Source organism: Microtus oregoni, unplaced genomic scaffold (genome assembly GCF_018167655.1).
Source record: "Microtus oregoni isolate MIOR12 unplaced genomic scaffold, Mior012 000024F_ref0000369, whole genome shotgun sequence".
NCBI classification, from domain to species: Eukaryota; Metazoa; Chordata; class Mammalia; order Rodentia; family Cricetidae; genus Microtus; species Microtus oregoni.
The window spans coordinates 33,844,817-33,866,013 of NW_024543083.1; the positions used below are offsets into that span (position 1 = coordinate 33,844,817).

Genomic DNA, 21,197 nt, shown 5'->3' on the forward strand with positions numbered 1-21,197 from the left:
AAACAGATTAAACTAATAAGAAAAAAATCAAATCCAAGCATTAGAAATGTGCTCATCAGCAGTTTCGTGCCCAGTTACCAAATGAACGTTAGGAATACAACATTAGTCACTTCCGAGCAATCTGTCATCCATTGTGAATCTGTCACTAAATTAAATCCAAATGGTCAAATGGGAACACAGCAAGCTGTAACTCTTCAAGAAGACCTGGCAAGTGTTATTTTTTTCTAAATTGTGAACTAATGGGATTTTCTTTTAAAGGAAAATGTTAGTTTTTATTGTCCCTCATCAGCCGTAAACTTACCCGCTATGTTATTTTGAATTTTAAGGTATATAAACACCACCAGCAGGGCTTCCAAATACTGTAATTTGACACATCGCTCATATACTTCCTTCCTTTTTTTTTTTTTCAGAATTGCAAGGAGATATAACTGGATGCTAAAGCCATGGGGTTCTTGTGACTTTTGACTACAGCCCCTTCTGTAACTAGTAATGCACTGAGTTTGAATTTGGACATTAATTGTATTCAACTTATGTTTATTGAGCTTTTTATTTCCTTGACACATAAATAGAACTTGCCAATTTTCCCTGCTATAATTATATTTATCCTGTCTGTAATATTTAATCTTTCAATTAATATGTATACAACTAATTTATGCAATAAACCTTGGACTAAAATACATGCCTGTTATTTAGACTTTCTAAATGAAATAGTATTATTTGGTTAGGAACACAATTAAAGACTTCCTCTTCACTATCTTAATACTTTCTGCTCAATTTAATTTTATCCTCCTTTATTTCTTTTTTTTTAATTTTCAAATATTTTGACATAGAGAAAGCTATTAATTTTTTTCTTGGTTGAAACAATTATAGTTTTCAGTTTAAATTTTTATTAGTACTTTTTATGAATGTTTATATGTATATGAAAATATGAATGAAGTAATTACAGTTATTTTATCCCACAGAGTGTTAAAGGATTTTGTGTTAAAATAAGACAAACGTATAAGGCATGGACCCTGATATTTTATTTAATATAATAATTTAGTAGTCATTTTGATGTTTTAAAAACATGTCTTCAGGATGTTATGACTTATGGTAGCCAAAGAAAATAATGCTTGTATTTTATGTTAGAAATGTTAAACACACACACTTATATACATATGTTGGCAACATTTTTTTCTTGTGTTTGATGGCTGCTTTTATTTGATAGGCATATGTGTGTTGTGTGACACTAATCATGGGAGACATGAACAAATCCTTGTCTACGTCCAAGATATGGAATTGACAACACACACACACACCTAATGGCACCATCAAAGTGAAGCTTGGGACACACGTCAGCGTTTTGGGGCTACTCACAGGGATGTGAGTGTGGGTTTACTTCAAGGGCATTGATTGTTTAACAGCATCTTGTCACTGAAAGCACATGTAAACATTGGTGATCCGTGCAAACGAAAATCTAAGGTTCTCTGCACCCTTCAGACAGCTTTGCAGGCCAGACAGTCTGTCCTCAGAGTCCTGCTCACATATCCTTTGGGAGAGTGGAGTTTGTGATTCTGAGAAGTTTCAGAAACTTTTTGAGGCTTAAAATTATTTTATTTACTTTCTGCATTTTAATGATTCTTTCTTTAAAATTTTACCGACCTTAAGAAATCTCCTTCTGGAATTGAATGTTCAGTTTGGATGTTTCAATATAGTCGGAGGCTGTTTATTAGTTCCCTGCTGCTCAGGCACGAAATATTCACACAGAAACTGTATTATTTGCAATTTCATTTGGCCAATAGCTTAAGCGTATTTTCTAGCTATCTCTTATAACCTAAACTAACCCATCTCCATTAATCTGTGCATAACCACGAGGTGGTAGTCTACTGGCAAAATTTCAGTGCGCTCTGGAAAAAGCCTCTGTCTCCTGCAGAGGCTGCCTGGCTTCTCCTTGACTCTGCCTACTCTCTCCTCCTCTTTCTGCTTGGAAATTCCTGCTTTGCCCTATTCTGCGCTGCAATAGGCGCATAGCAGCTTCTTTATTAACCAGGGGAAATCACAGCATACAAAAGGGAATCCCACATCACCAAAACACCAGTTTAACACTTACGTTTAGTCAACTTTCCCCACTAAAGTACTTATCTAGGCTCAAATACAAAATGATGGGTGTGTCAAACCATCTGACATCCTGCAAGAAATACAAGTGATTTCTGTCCTCTTACAGGTCTTATTCAATATACTGGTTGTGTTTCTACAATAAGGGTATCTCTTGTAATAAGCTGAGGATGGGTATCAGAAAATAGTGAAATCAGGACAGTTTATAGAATCAACAACACATTAGAATTCAGTTGAGAGACATAAAATGCTTGTGCCATTTCTGACTTTAAAAAGCTAGCTTCTGTGTGAAGGATTGCCTTTTACTTGCTCTTTTCTCTTGCATGTTCGCTAGAGACTCCACAGAGACATCACTTTCCATTACTTTCCTTTGAAGCTTCCATAACAGATATTTTTTTTTTTTTTTTTTTTTTTTTTTTTTTTTTTGGTTTTTCGAGACAGGGTTTCTCTGTGGCTTTGGAGCCTGTCCTGGAACTAGCTCTGTAGACCAGGCTGGTCTCGAACTCACAGAGATCCGCCTGCCTCTGCCTCCCAAGTGCTGGGATTAAAGGCGTGCGCCACCATCGCCCGGCCATAACAGATATTTTTTATTTGTTTTCAAAAGGGATTTTCTGTGACTCATCAATAGAGGTTTACACCTCTGTCTTAAACTCTAAGAAAGTACTGAAATGAAGATCCAACAACTCTGAGGTGAGAACTGGAATTGAGTCAAAGACCCTTTATTTCCCATTTACTATTGTGCCATCATTCTAATACAGATGAACAAATAACAAAAACGCACACTAGCATGGAGTCTGTACAGTATCGTTGTACTTCATTAATAAGTATTACAATATATAGATGAAACTATGAGGCACAACCAAACTTGTGTGCTGCTTTTGGTGGCAGATGTTCTTCATCTTTTAACCAGAGGTGACAGAATCACTCCGACTTGTTGGGGTAAGTACAAAAGAGACGTAGAAAAACCAACAAAAATCAAACAAGCAAACAAACAAACAAAAAAAAGCAATGAAAACCCCCACTGAACAGTGATACTGTGGTTTTGTTTGGCACAGAAATAAAATGTGATATGGTATCAGCCATGCTATATATTTGTATTATAATATGGAATTAAATGCCTGTAGGAAGAAATAGGGTTCATGTTATGAATTTCGGAGAAAGATTGGAAGTGGGAGAAGGGAGTGAAACTGTGGAGGGGCACAAGCGATGTAAATAAAGAAATAGCACTGTAGGTTCACGAGCCTTTGGTCTCTGGTATTTTTTTTTCTTTTAATGAAAACAGATTCTTTTCTTGAACAATATATGTTGATAGTTTATCCTTTCTTTACACTTCCAGTTTCTCCCCACCTGCACTCCTCTCTGGATCCATTCCCCTTCTGTCTCTCATTCGAGTGGAACAGGTTTCTAATAGGTAGCAACCAAACACTACAAAATAAAATATAATAAGATTAACCAAAAACTAACATATTGGAGTTGGACACTCAACCCATCAGGAGGAAAAGAATCCCAAGAGTAGGCATAAGTGTCAGAGTCCCACTTATTTTCACAGTCAGGAGTCCCATAAAAATACTAAAATAATAGTTATAATACATATGCAGAGGGCCAGATGCAGACCTGTATAGGCCCTGGGCTTGCTGCTTTAGTCTCTGTGAGTTCACATGAGCTTTTCTAAGTAGATTCAAAGGGCCTTGCTCTCTTAGTGGGCTCCTGTATTTTTACCAGCTATTGATTTGCAGGACCAGGGCTGAAAGCTGGCCCATCAGTTCCTCTGATCCTGAGGCTTTTTCACTGTAACTGAGGTATAAGACTTCCCAGGGGCTTAGCTTTCTGGTGACCCTTGTGACACTCTCTACCCTTCAGAAGTGAGTGATCTAATATCTTTAATAAATTCTTTTTACTTTATCTCTATGTGTACCGTTGGATTTACATTTTTATGATTTTTTTTTTTTTGCGACAGCACACTGACAAGAAGACAAGATACTGTTTTTCTTTCGGCTGCTCTCTACCATGTAAGGATATATTGGATGGGTAGCTATCGGCAAGTTAATAAATTGTCCTTACCATATATTACCTCTGCCAATATATGATCTTGGAACGTCATGAACATATAATAGGAAAAAAATTATTAAACAAACAAAAGTTTTAAGTGGGCAAATGTTAGCATGATGAAATGAGAAAAATTAAATTACTAAGGTAACAATGAAGGAAGGGGCATTGTTACTGATCACAGAGAAATACTGACATCTTCTTTTGGCTTCCTCATATGTGCACACCTGAAAACACACATGCATGTATAATATACACACACAAACACGCACATGAAAATAAATAAATAAACTAATAATTGAAAACCTTGGGTTTCCACAGGTTAAATGCAACGTGTAGAAAATAATTTAGTTGCTTCCCACTATGTTAGAATCTAAGTAGCTGATGAGAATACAGTGGTGTAGATGTTGTCACAATAACCATTCACAGGTTTAAAAAGCAAAGGGCACTTTTTAAAAAAATATTTAAAACTTGGTTACTAAACTGCATTGATTATCACAGTGCCTAGCCGATAAGGAAAAACAAATAGATAAAAAAGGGACATACCTGAATGTCAAGAAAATTGATTTTCCATTTATTAGTTTTGATTTTACATTTAGACCCTATGAAAATTTAATGGAGAAAGAGTTGTCTTTAGCAGTAACATAGGAAGGCTTCATATATGAGGAAGATTTTGGACCCTTCAAACAACTGGCAAAAATGAAAACAAACTGATCAAAACCTCTAAATTCTAAAATTGCATGAAGTCCAAAGAGAAAACACAGAGTAGCTTTTCATAAACTTTCATTAGACTGTGCTAGATACAGAGCAGAAAAATATAAGGCATAAACATGTATACACACATGCTTACACAGAGACACACAGATACACGTGAACATACACACAGAAGGGGGAGGAAGGAGGGAAAGAGAGAGGAGACTGAGAAAACATTAGAAAGCTTTGTATTTCAAGGACATACATGGAACATAAAAGCAAGGCACACAGTGTGAGAATACTTGCAAATCCTACAGTTTACTTGGCACTTGCATTCTTGTATTTAGAAATACTAGGGCCCATTCAACTTAACTGTTGGAAACTGAGTCCTTGTGGGCTCCCACGGGGAAGAGCTTTCTTGATTTTGAAATATCATTAAATTTGGTGACCTGTGCTAATTGGTGTGCAATTCAGGAAAATGTCTAGCTCTCCTAAAGTTCAGAGTATTTCTTCTCACGTTGAAAAACAGAACATAGGAATCAAAAGTTAAATGACATCAAAATAATATCCATCATAAAACGACCCATTCTAGTGTTGAATATTAAAAGATTTTATACAAAACCATCAAGAAAAAATATATAAAGTATTCAATAAAGTGAATTCATATCATCATATTCATGTAAATAAAAGATAAGAAGAACATCATCAAATTCATAATGCATTGTTTCAGGGACACACTTTTAATTTAAAATATTTGGCTGATAATGTGCATATTTTATCAATCAACATGAAGTAGTATAATTTCCCCACATTATGGGACCAATGTATAATTTATGTGACTACCAAACTTTAAGATCCTAGGATAAAGGCAAAAACTTTCAGAGTAGTAGCTACAAATTACGATCACATTTATTCATTTGAACAGAGAGCAATATCATACAAGAAAATGAAACAAAATCCTTTATAATTTATCTTAATGGGTGTTTTATGTGAATTCCATCAAGCCTATAGTATTTCACTTTCCTGATGGCTTTCATATATTTTCAAGATGAACACACAAGTTGGAGTCATTAAATTAATTAACATTCATTTTGTGCTTTACTATTTCCAAACCAAGCAGGTTTAGTAAGCTCTGCTTGCCTGGAGGCCTATGCAACTCATTGTGCAGGTGAGAGACGATGGGCAGTCAAGACATTCTTCTCTTCCTCAGCCGAACAACGTTCCAGTATCAATATTTATTCCTGAGACTAGTACAAGAGTACTCGATTTGGAACTTTATTTCATAACCTACAGCACATGTCCCAGGTAGCTGAAAACAGTGTCCTAGGCATGAAACACTGGACTACTTCCTTTCCTTTCTGTGCTTCATAATTTGGATCTTAAAACCACTTACAGACCAGCAGCTGTAGAAAAGGAGTAGTCTTTAACAGTGTCATGAGAGCGTTCAACGTATTAGTATTTGCTATTATTAGTGTTCTATTAGGTAGCACTAGTGTGAACCTGGAGTCAAAGAAAAACTCCGCATATAGTAATTTCTATGGTATTTATAAAGACAATTTTATCTATCTATCTATCCATCTATCTATCTATCTATCTATCTATCTATCTATCTATCTATCTAAAAATCATAAGAAATAATTTAGGTTAAACATATTCATCTGGCTGGGTGGTGGTGGCACACACCTTTAATCCCAGCACTATGGACATAGAAGCAGACAGATCTCTATGAGTTTGAGGCCAGCCTAGTCTGTAGAGTGAGTTCAAGGACAGGCTCAAAAGATACGGAGAAACCCCGTCTCCGGAGAGCAAAAGAAAACAAAAACATTCCTCCGAAGTTTAAATTTAACTAACATATTTTAACTCTGTTAATTAGATTATATAAGGAAACTTTAAGGGAAATATCGATGCCGTTTTCTATACGGTCCTTAGTATTATGACTATGTGATGTGGGAATATGACCTTCAGAAATAAATGTGGGTACAAAGAAGATTAGAAAGTCTCCAGAAGGCAAAACAAATCCCAAGCACACGAGCTGTCAAATGATCTATTTGACGTCCTCGAGCACAGGTTTCCAGCTGAAATGAATGCAGATGAATCGCTGCTCTTCCACAGTGTTATGAGGCTTAGCTCATTTTTCCTCCTTTTTGACAGAGCCAGTACATAACAAAGCTCTTAATGGAAGCGGAAATTGTCTTCAATTATACCCAGTGTCTAAAGGTGGGTCAGCCTGGCTTTTTAAGCTCTTAAAATGTCTCTGATTTTTGTCAAGGTTACCAAATTAATAGAACTCTGTGAACTTTTGTCCTTCTTTAAAAGTTAAAACTTGAAGGTGCTCACTACTCGCATTAATGTGTTTTTAAGAAAAGATCTCCCAATTAGACAACGAACTCACGAGTTTATGCATCGGGCTGCTGAAGGAGTAAAGAAGGACGAGAGACAGAATCATAAAAGCTGTGAGAGGCGAGTTTTGTTTCTAGTTCCAAAGATGGAGAGATACTACATTTTCCTTTATGATATTTTAATGTAATCAGGAAAGATGGATTTGGTACTCATGATTTTATATTCTAGCCATTGAGGACATACTAGCAACACAAACAGGAAGCTATGATTACTGCCCTTACAGAGTTTCATTTAGGGAGATAGACCTGTATTTCCTACTTTAATTAGATAAAGATATTACATGAATAATTATAAGTGTTTCTAGTGTCACCTACCTCACCATCTACCATCCATTTATATATCTGATGTTGTCTGTCAGTCAGCCTGTCTATTTGTCTATCTATATTATCTATCTGTATATCTATCATCTTCATATATACATATCTAAATAATCTATCTATCTATCTATCCATCCATCTTTCCATCTATCCATCTATCATCTATCTATCTATCTATCTGGACCAAGTGATGAACGGACACTTAAAAGAAATCACATGCTAGCTTAGAAATGAGAAAATGATATTTATTTAGGGGTAAACTCGAAAATCAGAATTCTTTGCTTGAATGGTGGACATAAATAGAATCCAACAATCTAACAATCCAAATGAGCAACTGGCAAAAAGGAGGGAAAAAGGGTCAGATGCAGGTTCTGAATCCATGTATATAGTATAAGAGGCCAAGCCCCAGTAGGTGGGTAACCACAAGCTGCAAGTCTTCCTACAGCTCTATCTATCTATCTATCTATCTATCTATCTATCTATCTATCTATCTATCCATCTATCATCTATCTATCTATCTATCTATCTATCTATCTAATATCTAAACAATCTATTAATTACTATTTATCATTTATCAGCTATCAATATATAACTATGGCCTATCTACCAATGGTACCTATTTATCAGTTACCTATTATGTCCCTCTCCTTCTTTATCCTTTTTCCTACCTATTTATTCTCCTTCTTTTCTCTGTCTTTCATAGCTCTAAGTTTGTCCTATTTTATATATTAACTGAATATTTTTCCTGTATAACTTAAAGGTTCACTTCAATTATAGATGATTAGGTATAAAGTAAGTCCTCCATACACTATACATAGGGATGAACCTCTTTATGTTACAAAAGATATTTTTACATACTATTTTCATACTATTTTTTCTCTTATTTTGTCATCCCGATACTATAATTAGTTTTAAGAAACAAAGCATTTTATTTTTTCTAACAGTAATAAATTCATACTCTTAGAATTAAAACCTCCCAGAGGACAAAAATTTTTTAGGCAAAATAATAAGTATATTTATTATGTTTAACCCAATGCTGTGAAGACTCATTTAAGTCTAATAATGAAACTACTTTAATTAAAGGTATTATATTTTGGTTTTTCTGCAATTCTTCTGTTTTGGGGGAAAATAAAGTGACACAGTTAAAATATTCTCATTATATTGGGGAGACTGAATTTGAAATCAGTTTTTGAAGTGAGATGTTCAAAGCTTTTCAAGAGGTGGACATAACCTGACAAAAATGGCTATAGGAAAAACATGCTAAAAATGTTATATAGTGAGTCATACAAGTATTAGTTTTGAATTTCTTAGAAATTCTTTTCAGTTTTTACATTGAAAGATAAAGCCACACCATTTTTCACGCATTTGCACATGCATATACACACACATCCATGTACCACACACACATACACATGCCTGTACACAGTAGAGATCTTCGATTGCAAGCATCTACTACAGCTCTTGGACTTTACATATGGACAATGGCACTAAACCTCAGGTCTTCATAGATGATAAACCCTCAACCAACTGAGTCATCTCCCTAGCCCTTGTGACTGATCTTTTAAAACTTGAAGCATGTAGTATTTTTTATTTTATTTTCTCTGTTTTCTAAAAAGTTCTTAATCATCATTTAATGTCAGATTAAGTGTGTCTTCTTTGGTTGGGGTGGTTTTAAGCCATAAGGAGAGATGGAGAAAGCAAATTAGGGAACAAGCTGAAGAAACTATGAGCTTCTGTGTAGGAACTGAACAAGATCGCCTACAATCAGGGTCAGCTTTTGACTTTGGACTCAAGATGCATATTTCACACTGAAGACATGCCTTATTCTGGAAGAAAGGTTGCTGTCTGATACAACAGAGTCACACCTAAACACCTAAGCTGAGATTATCCTTTGCTATTCTCTTTCAAATTTTAACTTCTAACAGTATCTTAAAATGTCCACCAAGTCCAACATAATCACAGGCTACTAAGAGGCCAAACAATCAGTCAGCTGTAATAGCTTTCTCTTATTTTTAATGCTCTCTTTTTCACGTCCTCTTTGGAGCCTACTACATGACTCAATTGTGATTTGTGATTCAGTTTTAGGATCGATGATCAATACCTTGCTTACTAGTGAATGTGGACTTAATGAAATTGAGTGATGATGCTGGGTGCATTTCGGAGCTGGTGGTACCTATGTTTCTGAAATTTCTAGAAATTAGCAGAGACTTCTTTAATATTTTATATTAAATATATGATTTTGCGGTGATTTCAAAATAAGTAATGTTTTAATATAATGTAATGCAATGTTATAAGTACAGATAAAAATACTTTTCTTGGTACTGTTTGTCAAAAAATTAAGGCAGAAATTATTAAGTGTTTATTGGTATTAAGGGCCAGCTCTACAAACCATCTCTACAGGAAGAAGGTAGTGAATATAAAAAGATGTACAGTGTTTGGATCTCCTAGCTTCAGTATCTCTCTGAGGGCATATATGATTTTTAACACAGAAACTGTAGATATTTAAATGTAGTTATTTATCCCTGCTCCTTGCAGTTTCTTTTGATTGGTACATCCCTTTGCAATGAGGGTCCCATAGAGTTTTATGGTTATGGAAATCAGCAGGACTTCCATTGCCATCAGGGTCTACTTCTTGCTTGATTCTGCTGTAATAAGAAATTGGAACTGGTAAACAAAAACCAAACATTCAGAAACTTCCAGTATCTTAGAGTTGCACTGAGAACCATCTTGCAGTGGAAACATTTGGACTCAGCTTGCAGGCTGCGGTAAGTGAAGTTCATTGTCCATGCATGTCTCAGTGAATTTAATTGGAATGTTTAGTGGGAATACTTGCAGTCTTGGAAAGACCCATGTAGCAAGGTCTGCTAGGTTATTTTGATGAAATGCTATATTTGGACCATTTTACTAGGAAGAAAGTCCTGTCTCTAAGGAAACTCAAGCTTTGAAGCCATAATTCTATCTGGGACAATATTTGATTACAATTTAACAAATTCATGCTAACTCATATTACTTATTTCTCTGATTATTAAAAACAAGAATTTGTATTATCTCAGAATTTTCTCACAGTTTAAAAAAAAGTGTGTCAATGTTAGAGTATAAAAATTGCTTTTTATGTACAAGGACCTAGCTTTTATGACTCAAGTCTTAGGCAGCTACTCCCTTCATCATCATTTCATGAAAATTATTCGTGGCAAAAAGGATAAAATCTGTATTCCCTGTAAGCATGTTACAGTGGGTTTATACCCTTTATTATGAACTTATTTGGGGCAGTCATGGACTACTTTTCTCCTTGATTTTTATATTGAGGTATTTATTTTATCTGGCATTTACTGGATATAGCAATTCTTGAAAACATTTTTTTTTTAAAAAGGAACCACTATCCTATTGTTTCTATAATCTACTTCCAACTCTGTTTTTTTTCCCAAGGTTTCAGGACTTGTGAATAACAGAGAAAATCTTAAATTAAAGACTCTCTTTCTAGCATAAAAGCTTCAGTCTACTTAAATACTTTATATACCAAGACTCTACAAATGTATAACAGAGTATACAAAGATAAGTATTGAAATAAAATACAAGTGTTTTGTACATGGAGACTTTTGTCAATTTCCTATGAATAATATTTCAACTTTGTAAAAGCAACAGAAGAAACATGCAAACCTTCAAAACCCTAATTGTTTAAAAATTTTAAGTCAATACAAAATGAGTATATGAAGTTGGACATGGGAATATATATTTTAAATGTCAAAACTGGAATGGGGATTGTTAACTTCTGCGGTGGAGCACCTGCCACACAAGCAGAGGAGCTGAATCTTCACCTCAAATGCTCTTGTAAAATCTGTGCACAGGAGACTCTACAATCCAGGCTCTGAGAACACAGAGACAGGGGCATCCCTGGAGGTCAAAGGCTAGACAGTTTAACCTAATACACAAGTTCCAGGTTTAGCTAAAGACCTGGTCTTAAAAAGTAAAGTGAAACCTAATCAAAAGAAATGCCAAATATCAATTTCTGGCCTCCAAGTTTACATGTACATTTGTGGAGATACACACACACAAACACACACACACACACACACACACACACACACACACACACACACAAAGAGAGAGAGAGAGAGAGAGAGAGAGAGAGAGAGATCATAGGATTTTTATTTTTAGTAGGTGTGTGTCTGTGTGCATAGAAGTGAAGAAGTCTTGGTAAGGTGCCTTAATCTATCCACAGTAAAGACAGAATCCAAAGACCTGCAATGACCCAGCCAAAACCTGTGCCACATCAATTAGATTATATAACATATTGTGAAGTTAAGGGGTACATCGTTAGCTCTGTTTTATGAATCACTTCATTTCTCTGAGAGCTGTTTAGACTGCTAGAAACACTGATTTCTCTAAGAGAATCAGTCTGATTGGCCCCCTGCAGGCATGAAAGGCCATTGTTGATACTAGAAATTTCATGTGCAATTCAAGATTATTCTCATGCGTCCTCCATCTTCCCACTTGTGTATACACATAGCAAAATTATAGTTTCTATTATTGGGATGATCAGGCAAAAATAAATTAGATCCAATTATCTAGAGGATCTATATATTTGCAATATTATTTTATTAAGTTAAAGATAGTTATCATAAATGTTTCAGTCTCTGAGACTTCGATGCCTGGAAACAAACTACAGAGTAAGGGAGACTTAAAAATTGAAGCATAAATTCTATCCAGCTTCATTTAGACTACCATTGATCTCAGTATAGAAAATTATCACAGTATGTAAAAAAGTGGAACTTTGACTTTCTGAGTCTGTTTAACATCTATTAGAAATGAGACAAGTGCACCATATCAGTGAAAAATTCTTCATTGCAATGATTATACCTTTCCCTATAGTCTCTTTACTCAGTTGACATAGAGCCTCTCCTTCCTATCAGAAGATATTTGTTAATTGCATAGCTCATAAACACAGTTTAATTAAATGTTCAAGATGTATCATTTAATCAACAAATCTTGAATGCCAAGAGAATAATTACCCAAGTGAGTGTTATACTTCAGAACGGAGGAGGAAATATTTGTATTTTGTGGGTTTCATTTTGTATTTTGTTCATACATTTTTGAAAATTAAGAGCAGATGGATATTTAGCTATCAAAAGAGCAGCTTGAAATATGGGATACTATATTATCAAAGCTCCCAAACCAGGGTGTGCTGACAGGAGGAACCATCATAAAACATAACCTTTTATTTCATCAGAGGAAGTTATGCCTGCCCAAGATCTGAAGCTGAACATCCACAAAATGGTTTCACACAAGTGACATTCTATTCAAAACAGCTGTCTGCAGGGAGAATAAATGGGATTTAATCTGCCATAAAATGAATTGCACGATTTATTTTCTCGAGGAAGTCATGCCTTTGTAACGCTGGTGGGCTGAAACAGTTTTGTTTAAAAAAAAAATACTCACATTTCTTCCTATGCCAAATCCATACTAATTCAACCATGTGGAGTTTCCCTCTAGAAAAACAACTGGAAAGTCATACTATCCTATTAATCATCTGTCTAGTGTCTTTGCCCGCCCCTACATGTGTTGGTTTAAAACACGAGCCCTGGATAGACTAAGGTCTGAGACATTTTTTTTAGATATGTGGCCTTTGAGGTTGAGAAAGAAGCATCAGGCCTCATTGTCCTTAAAAAGTGAAGGATTTATTATACTCCAAACTAATATATAAGAACATAATACTACCATAAAAACAAAATGTTAATGATGATACATTCATAATAGATAATAATGTATTGATGTTCTTAGATTTTTTAAAAGACAAGAGAAATTAGGATAAATTCTAATTAAGGGATTTGCTTTAATTCTGTTAAATAATTAATTTTCAAAAATATGTGTTGTAATAGAACTTGCATTGTGCATTACTTCATTCAGGCCCATATTTTCCACTATAATTATATTTGTGGCAAAAAAAGATTAGATGTAGCTCATTGTGAAGAAAACTCTCTGACAATCTACATTAAAGGTTTTCACATAAATACTAAAGTAACAAACATTTAAAATTGCTTCTGTTAAGTGAGAAATATTCATTTCATCAAGAATAAATAGACTATTATCTCCATATAACCATTTTCAATGGCTGTCTATTGAAGACAAGTCCATGAAATATTTTATTAGAAATATACACCATAATAATATATGAAGAACCTTTATCCTAGTCTATAAAGTGAGTACCTCCCTGTAAGTGATTTCCATCTCCTACAAAGAAAGCATTTCAGTCATATCATGATGATTGGACAACTGCAATTCTCAGAGTATTCCTCAGACTATGGGGTTATCACATTTACAGTTTAGAAAAAAAAAGGGGGGGGGCAAAAACTACTCTAAGTTGAAGGAGATGAGAAGGTTCGACTAACATGTATGTCATTAGTTTTGTAGCTTTTGTACACACAGCCATTGTATGGGGTTAGGTGATTAACCCGAACGTGAAGCAGAGAATCTTACTCTTGACCTCTTTCCCCTATACACACACAAAACCTGCTGGTCCTCTGATCCAAATTCTATCATGTTTTATGAATGTAAAATAATCCCACTTATGAGTTGTCTATTTTTGTAATTTTTCTTGTTTCCTTCCTCGGCATTGTAGGTAATTATCTTCTGAACATGAGAGCATGGTGCTGTTTTACAGTTGTATTTGTGGTGACAGAAAGCAATGCCACTCAACATCCAGGATTACTTATGACGAGAAGAGGAAACGGATTGTTTTTTAAATCACTTTACTAAAATTGCCTATACACTTCTATTCTTTGGAAACATTGGACATCGAACATCTTCAGTTTCTCAGTGAAAAGGTTTTAATATCTAAAAGCTGTATCTTGTAAGATGTGTTTAGTTCTTAGTACTTATAAGAATTGAGTTTTAATACCATATTTTGATGTACAATAAATTATTCTAACAATTTTAAATATAAATATTAAATCAGCATAATTTCAAGGTAGAGTAACTTTTACATAGAAAGTGCTTGTCTCATGGTCTAGTGGGGTTGCTGATGGAATGCCAGGACTATATTTTTGTTGACTGTCGTCTCAGAAGTTTTAGATGCACTTTGTTAGTATTTCATGATATAAAACAGAAACACATTGATATTCTTCATTCATTTAACAACCTTCTCATGTTGATTATGTGGTTCCACTCTGAGTAGTTGTAAAGCTTGGGCTAGCTGATTTGCCTACTCGTGGAAATGTAATCTAATACATACTTGAAAGTATTGGTATAAAATGGATGTTAAAATTCAGGACACATCATCATTATTCATGAAGTCATTAAATATATTACTGATATTTTAGAGCTTTATAAACAATGGAGTGAGGTCTTGGATTTTATGATAGTGAGGATCTTCACACAAGCTTTACATATATATATATACTCATATATAATATATTATATATATATAGTGTGCATATATATAATGTGTTTAATCTATGATCCATCCCTTCCTCTCTCTCTCTCCTCCTCCTCCCTATCTATCTATCTATCTATCTATCTATCTATCTATCAATCATCTATCTCTATCTCTTTATCAATCTAATCCATCCATACAGAACTGTATTTTGGAGTTCAGCATGTAAGAATTATTGACTAATTCCATAGCACAGACTCAGAGTGTTTTGAAGATATTATTTATAAAACAAAAGAAGAAATTTGACAATGAGAAGGGATCATTACTGAGCTTAAATTAACTTAAAAATTCTTTAATGAGAAGGTAAGACAGAGGTGTACAAACCTGTGAAAATGCCAAGATCTATGAAAGATATGTAGTGGATTAACATTACATGAAATAATACTGTCCACTTTAGACTTAAGCATCTGATATTAATTATGTACTCAGCAATACAATTAAGCAGAAGCTTGTTCTTATTTGCATATATCCAAATATATTTTCCAAAGGATATCCTTTGGAAGAAATCCTATTTATTTATCCAAGTTATCACTGGGGTTTTTGTTTTAAATTTGAGACTCGTGACAATGATTTTCACTTTAATTTATGTGAAATTCCTCTGATTAAAATTTAGAGTCTAATTCATTTGAGGAAGTCCTCTGAGATCTAGTATTGCTAAAAGGCTTCAAGATGATGGTTAAGCTACTAGCCCATTGGTCACACCTTTGGCCGCAGCTGTCTAATGCAGCCGATCTTTCTTGTCAGGCTTTCTTTGGACCACCCGTCACCAAATAATGACATGGGGATTTCTTATTTTTATGAAAGCTTGGACTTAGCTTAGGCTTGTTACCAAGTAGCTCTTATAATTTAGACTAACCTGTTGCTATTAACCCATATTCTGCCACATGGTTCTTTACTTCTCCTCCATTCTGTATGTCTGACTCCCTCCATGTCTGGCTGGCAAAAACCTGCCTCTTCTCATTTCCTGTCCCTGCCCACAAGTACCACTTGGCCCCTCCTGCCTAGCTATTGGCCATTAAGGTCTTTATTAAACTAATCAGGTGCCTTAGGCAGGTTTGGAGAAACATTGCTACATCTTCACACAGTATAAACAATTTCCCCCACAACATTCTAGAGCATCTGAGGGAAAGTAAGCCGGATTTCATCAAGATTACCATAATGGTCCTCTTATAAAGGTAGTTGACATCTCTGGGTTTTCCTGCCATCTAGCACACAGAGAGAAGAATGTCCTTCCCGGAGAATCACAAAGGTGAACTGTCTACCTGGATTCACAATGAAGCATGAACCAAGCTAAGGAAATAATATGTGGGTGTGCATATATGTAGCTGTGATTTTGCGTGTATTCCTAGATGCACAGTGAAACCTATGTATGTATGTTATGCTGATAGAAACGTGTCTGTAGCACCCCCACCATTCCTACCCCTAACTTGGACTTGTGCTTGTCTAAGCATACAAAGTCTACAGAATTGTCAGGTTCAAATACACCCAATCTCTGAGGATAAGCCCCAGCTTATTTCCCACATTTTAGCAGTTTCCATGGGGATGCTAGTAAGGATGCCTGGAATTTGGAGATAAGCCCAGGATTACTTCTGCTTTAAAGTCATCGTGAAACCTTGTTACAGGACTCAAGTTAAGTTGTGCAAGGTATCTCTATAAGCTTCGATGTGGCAAAGCTACACACTCACTCATTCCAGAAAACTGAGCTTTAAAGAGCAAAAACAAGGCAGGATTGTTCAAAAATTTATCTCTGGGCCTCAAACTTAACGTTTAAGAGATGGTATGCTTATGTTCTGAGACTAAAATAATAGTTTTTCTTTCTTCTTTTTTTTTTTTTCCAAACTAGCCTTGTGGAAAGCACTTCAGCTAAGAACTCCTGGCGAGATACTGACTTGGAAAAAATAACTTGAAAACTAGGTCAATCCTACTTAGGCAGATGTTTGAGAAAACCACACAGTAATAAAACAGAATTATTCATAACTACATGATATTTTAGTGTTTTCTTTATAGCAGAATGTTATAATTACTGTACTACATACATGTATCAGAAATAAGTATATCTAAGTGATATTTTACATGTGCTACTAACATAGCTAAAATATTGCCATCCTCGTGTTTTGTCATATATTACTGTTCAATTGATAGTCAACACCTAAAATATAGGGCAGGGAATTTTGATTAAGTCTCGTCAAACTTTTATTGCCTTTGGCTGAAGGACATCGCAGGCCATCCAGAAGACATACTCTGGTAAGGAATGAGGTTGCGTACGGAAAGGAATTAGGACTGGAATGTATTGCTGAAAATAAAGCATGAAATATCAGAAATAATTTCTTCAAGGGAACCAACAGATTCTCTATGTCTTTACAGACTTAAAACTTGTCTAGCTTACCTGTTCTGAGTTTAAAGAGTTCATAAAAATAGGTTAGCAATGTAAGGTTGTAGTTGTAATTTATGAAATTTTTTAAAAGCTAATACATGCATATATATCCTTATCAGCATACTATTAATCACAACATATCTATGTATAGATATGTCAAGTTCAAAGAAGTAGCTCCTGTCTTGAAGCCTCTAAAAGTAACACCAGCCTTAGGATATCTTCCTTACCTTATCATAGTAAAAATCATCTTTGGAAAACATTCTGCTAAATGTGCCTCAATTCCATTTGCATAACATTGGCAGATAGCATGGTCTCCACTTTTAATAAATTCTTGGAGGCTTATTTATTTAATATTTCTGTAATGAGTTAGTAATCTCATATGGGTTATTCCTTCTGTTTAAGTACTCAAAAGTTTCCCAAACTTATGAATTAACATAATTAGTCATCACATGTATTCTAGATAATTTGTTTCTGGGAATAACTAGATGACAGATGAATTGAAAGATCGAGGCAGAAATATGAACTTTGTGGAGTATATTTAGTGCAATTACAAATAAATCCTCACAAAAGAATGGAGATCATTTGAGAGCTATATGGGAGTATGTGGTACAAGCAAAGATGAAGGTGATGGCTCAGATGTTTATATAAATCCTCACAAAAGAATGGAGATCATTTGAGAGCTATAGGGGAGTATGTGGTACAAGCAAAGATGAAGGTGATGGCTCAGATGTTTATTTTGTGCTTTCACCTGAACATTTGTCCATCCAAGACACATATTCATCATAATGTACATGAGGAGACACACTGTCTTCTCCCTTGATAAAAAGGTGTGACTCCAAAAATTTAACTAATATACTCAGTGTGCATAGTTAGAAGTAGTTGGTAGGATTATAATATACAATATAGGGTTATAATATATAAGCTAAATAAAATTATCAAAAATTTCATAATACCAAGCAAAAATATGTAAGAAAGTTGTTTTCCTGTTTCATATAATTTCATAGGTATAAAGCAGAAGATTATAGAAGCATTCTTATCACTTATTTCTTGCAACATTTAGTCTTGTCTTTCATTACAAAATGTGGCTTACAGCTGGATTTTTTTTTTCAATGAAGAGCTGGGTATATGAACCCAGGGAGGCCCCATGCCCGGAAGTAGTTGGCAAGAACAAAATAGACTCTTAGTTTTTTATGCATGCTTTTTGTTTTGTCTTATTAGGCTTGCTTGTTTGTTTGTTCTCCATTTTTACATTTTGTTTTTATTGCTACAGTTGTTGTTCTTGAGAGATGAAAAGAGAGACAGGAAAGAGAACATAAAATTGGGAGAGTAGAAGTGGAGCAGATTTGGGTAAAGTTGAGGGAATGGGAGGGACTGCGATTAAAAACAAATAGTCTAAAAAATTAAATAATAAAATTAATAGAATATTTACCTGAAAGTTTTGCTTAAGCATTTGATTATTATTTTCCTTTTAAAATAAAGAGAAAGATCACCATTACTGTCCTAACTGGCCCTGTTTCTGTTGCGTGGCATCTGTGCCACTAAACACAGTAACCATAGAAAAATGGCTACTGCACCAAAACAAGAATAATTTAGAGCTAAGAAACTTAAGCACCATTGATTCTCGTCATCTACAGATTTCAGTTGAAATTTGTCTGAATATACTGTGCAAACTATGCTCGAAAGACATTATTTTACTGTCAAGCATTTCCTACTGTAGTACCACAGGGCAAAAATTCTGTCATAATAAACAGTTTTCTAGGACAAAATTAATTATGCAGAAAATTACCCACACATATACCGTCTAATGTCCTCTGCCTCCAGTCAACCCTAAAGACCATTCACTTGATGATTTTCAGCCTTGGGTTTTATTGTATTTTTTTATTTTATAAATATAGTCTTAAATTTATTTAAATGCTTATGTTTGTATGAGATAAATGTGGATACTTTGAAATTTTTAACATTAATTATAATAAAAATAAAATAGTGTGTTATTTAATTTTAGAGATATGTGACTACTACATTTTTATACTTAGGATTATATTTTGAGATAGTATCAAATATATACTGATCCTAAGCAACAGAATGGAGAAACCTCTGTAATTAAAGAGAAATAACCAAGGTGGCCACTTACACCAGAAAAGAATATTGATTTTATTCAATTCGACATATAAAATCCACAACCTACTGAACTTTGGCAATCCTCCCATGAGTATTTCAAGTCAATCTTCCTCAATATAGCACCCTACACATCCTTCTATATAACTTGTCCATGCCATGAAAAACATGATGCTTTGTTGCAGATCTAATTTCCAGAAAACACTTTAGCCTTATGATTTCAAGATGGGTTTGCTTCTGTGATGAAATAATAATATTGACACAAATAATCTATTGCCACTCATTCTTGCAGATGCCATGTTAATTAAAACACCTTCTGCAGTACACTATATTATGGAAATGCACACACAGAAAAATGTGAACATCTTCAAACCTCTTTATCATCTACTTATGCACACTGTGATGGACTCTCCTGTCACTATATTGTTAATTCCTCATTTCAACCACATGTAATTTAAGAATTCCCACTCTCAGCGAAGATTTTATAATTTTAATCCCTGCCTTATGAGTCAAACTGGTTTTACCTTAAAGGTAATCGTTAATATTGTGTCAGGTTTTCTTTTATGCTGTTATAGCAAATTGTTTCTGTGATACTTAGATGTGATTTTAAAAAAACTGAAACCATGAGTAAAAGTATATGTTCCTGTCCCATGTAACTTGTAATATTTGTGAAGTCACGCAAGCATGCCTTGAAGAATGTATCAAACTAGTAATGAGCAAGGCACAATACTATTCAGAAATAGAAACACACTTTGGAAACTTCCATGAATAACTCCCTATTGACATGTTCCTGCAACAATATAGTTTCCAGGTTTATCATGCCTGGAAGTGAGCTTGAGGCAATTTCCAGTACTGCCTGATTTTCAATAGAATGCAGAGCACATTTATTACCAGTGACATCTCCAATGCTAGTAGCTACTCATTATGTTCCTTTTGCAATTGTCCAACCTTTTTCTTCAATCACAACACAGGTAAAACCTCATGATCATCTTTCAGATGGGATGAAAAAGAAACCATCTCCCTCTTTTTGTGATTATATGCGATTACAGCCTCAGATAACATGTTACCAATGCAGCTTACCTCTATCACTGAAGTCGTCGACTAGAATGATTTCCTCTATCAGACTCTCCGGGGTTCGGTTAATTATACTGTGTATGGTCCGCAGGAGAGAGGTCCAGCCTTCGTTGTGGAATGGGATAATGATGCTGGTGTTTGGCAGCCTTTCAAGGTACATCTTGTGCTTACAGCTGGGGGATATAGGGGAAGAAAAAGATGTCCAATGTAACACTGTTAGCACAGATCACGCTGCAGTCTATTCAGTATTTTACAGTGATAAAGTCATGGGTTTGTCTAGTAATTATCAAACAGGGATTGTGAATTACAGCAGATAGTCTTTTCATTTCTTTATCTTTATTTGCTCCTTCTCACATACTTTAAAAAATATTTCATATCTGGGTGGCTCAAATATTGCAAGATGTTGAGATATTGTGCTCTTAATAAGGCTGATATGTCTTATGTATACATGGGTGTGCACATGTGACTCTTGAAAATGCATGTGTGTGGTATACATCTGTGTGCATGTATGAACGTGAATGTGCTTGTCTTTGTCTCCACTTTATCTTTTTTTTTTTTTGAGAAAGGGTCTCTTACTGAATCTGGAATATGTCCCAATCCAGCTAGAGTGGCTGTTCAGTAAATCCCTGATCCACATTCCCCCACGCTTTAAGAA

General features: G+C 34.8%; 1 protein-coding gene across 1 annotated transcript in view; it reads right to left on the minus strand.

Moving 5' to 3' along the window:
* Nucleotides 1–21,197, minus strand: part of Galntl6 (polypeptide N-acetylgalactosaminyltransferase like 6) — a 1,023,973-nt gene that overhangs the window by 551,732 nt on the left and 451,044 nt on the right. Inside the window, exon 5 of the mRNA XM_041673878.1 lies at nucleotides 20,549–20,715. Coding sequence (XP_041529812.1) covers nucleotides 20,549–20,715 — 167 coding nt within the window. The remainder of the gene's footprint in view (nucleotides 1–20,548; nucleotides 20,716–21,197) is intronic.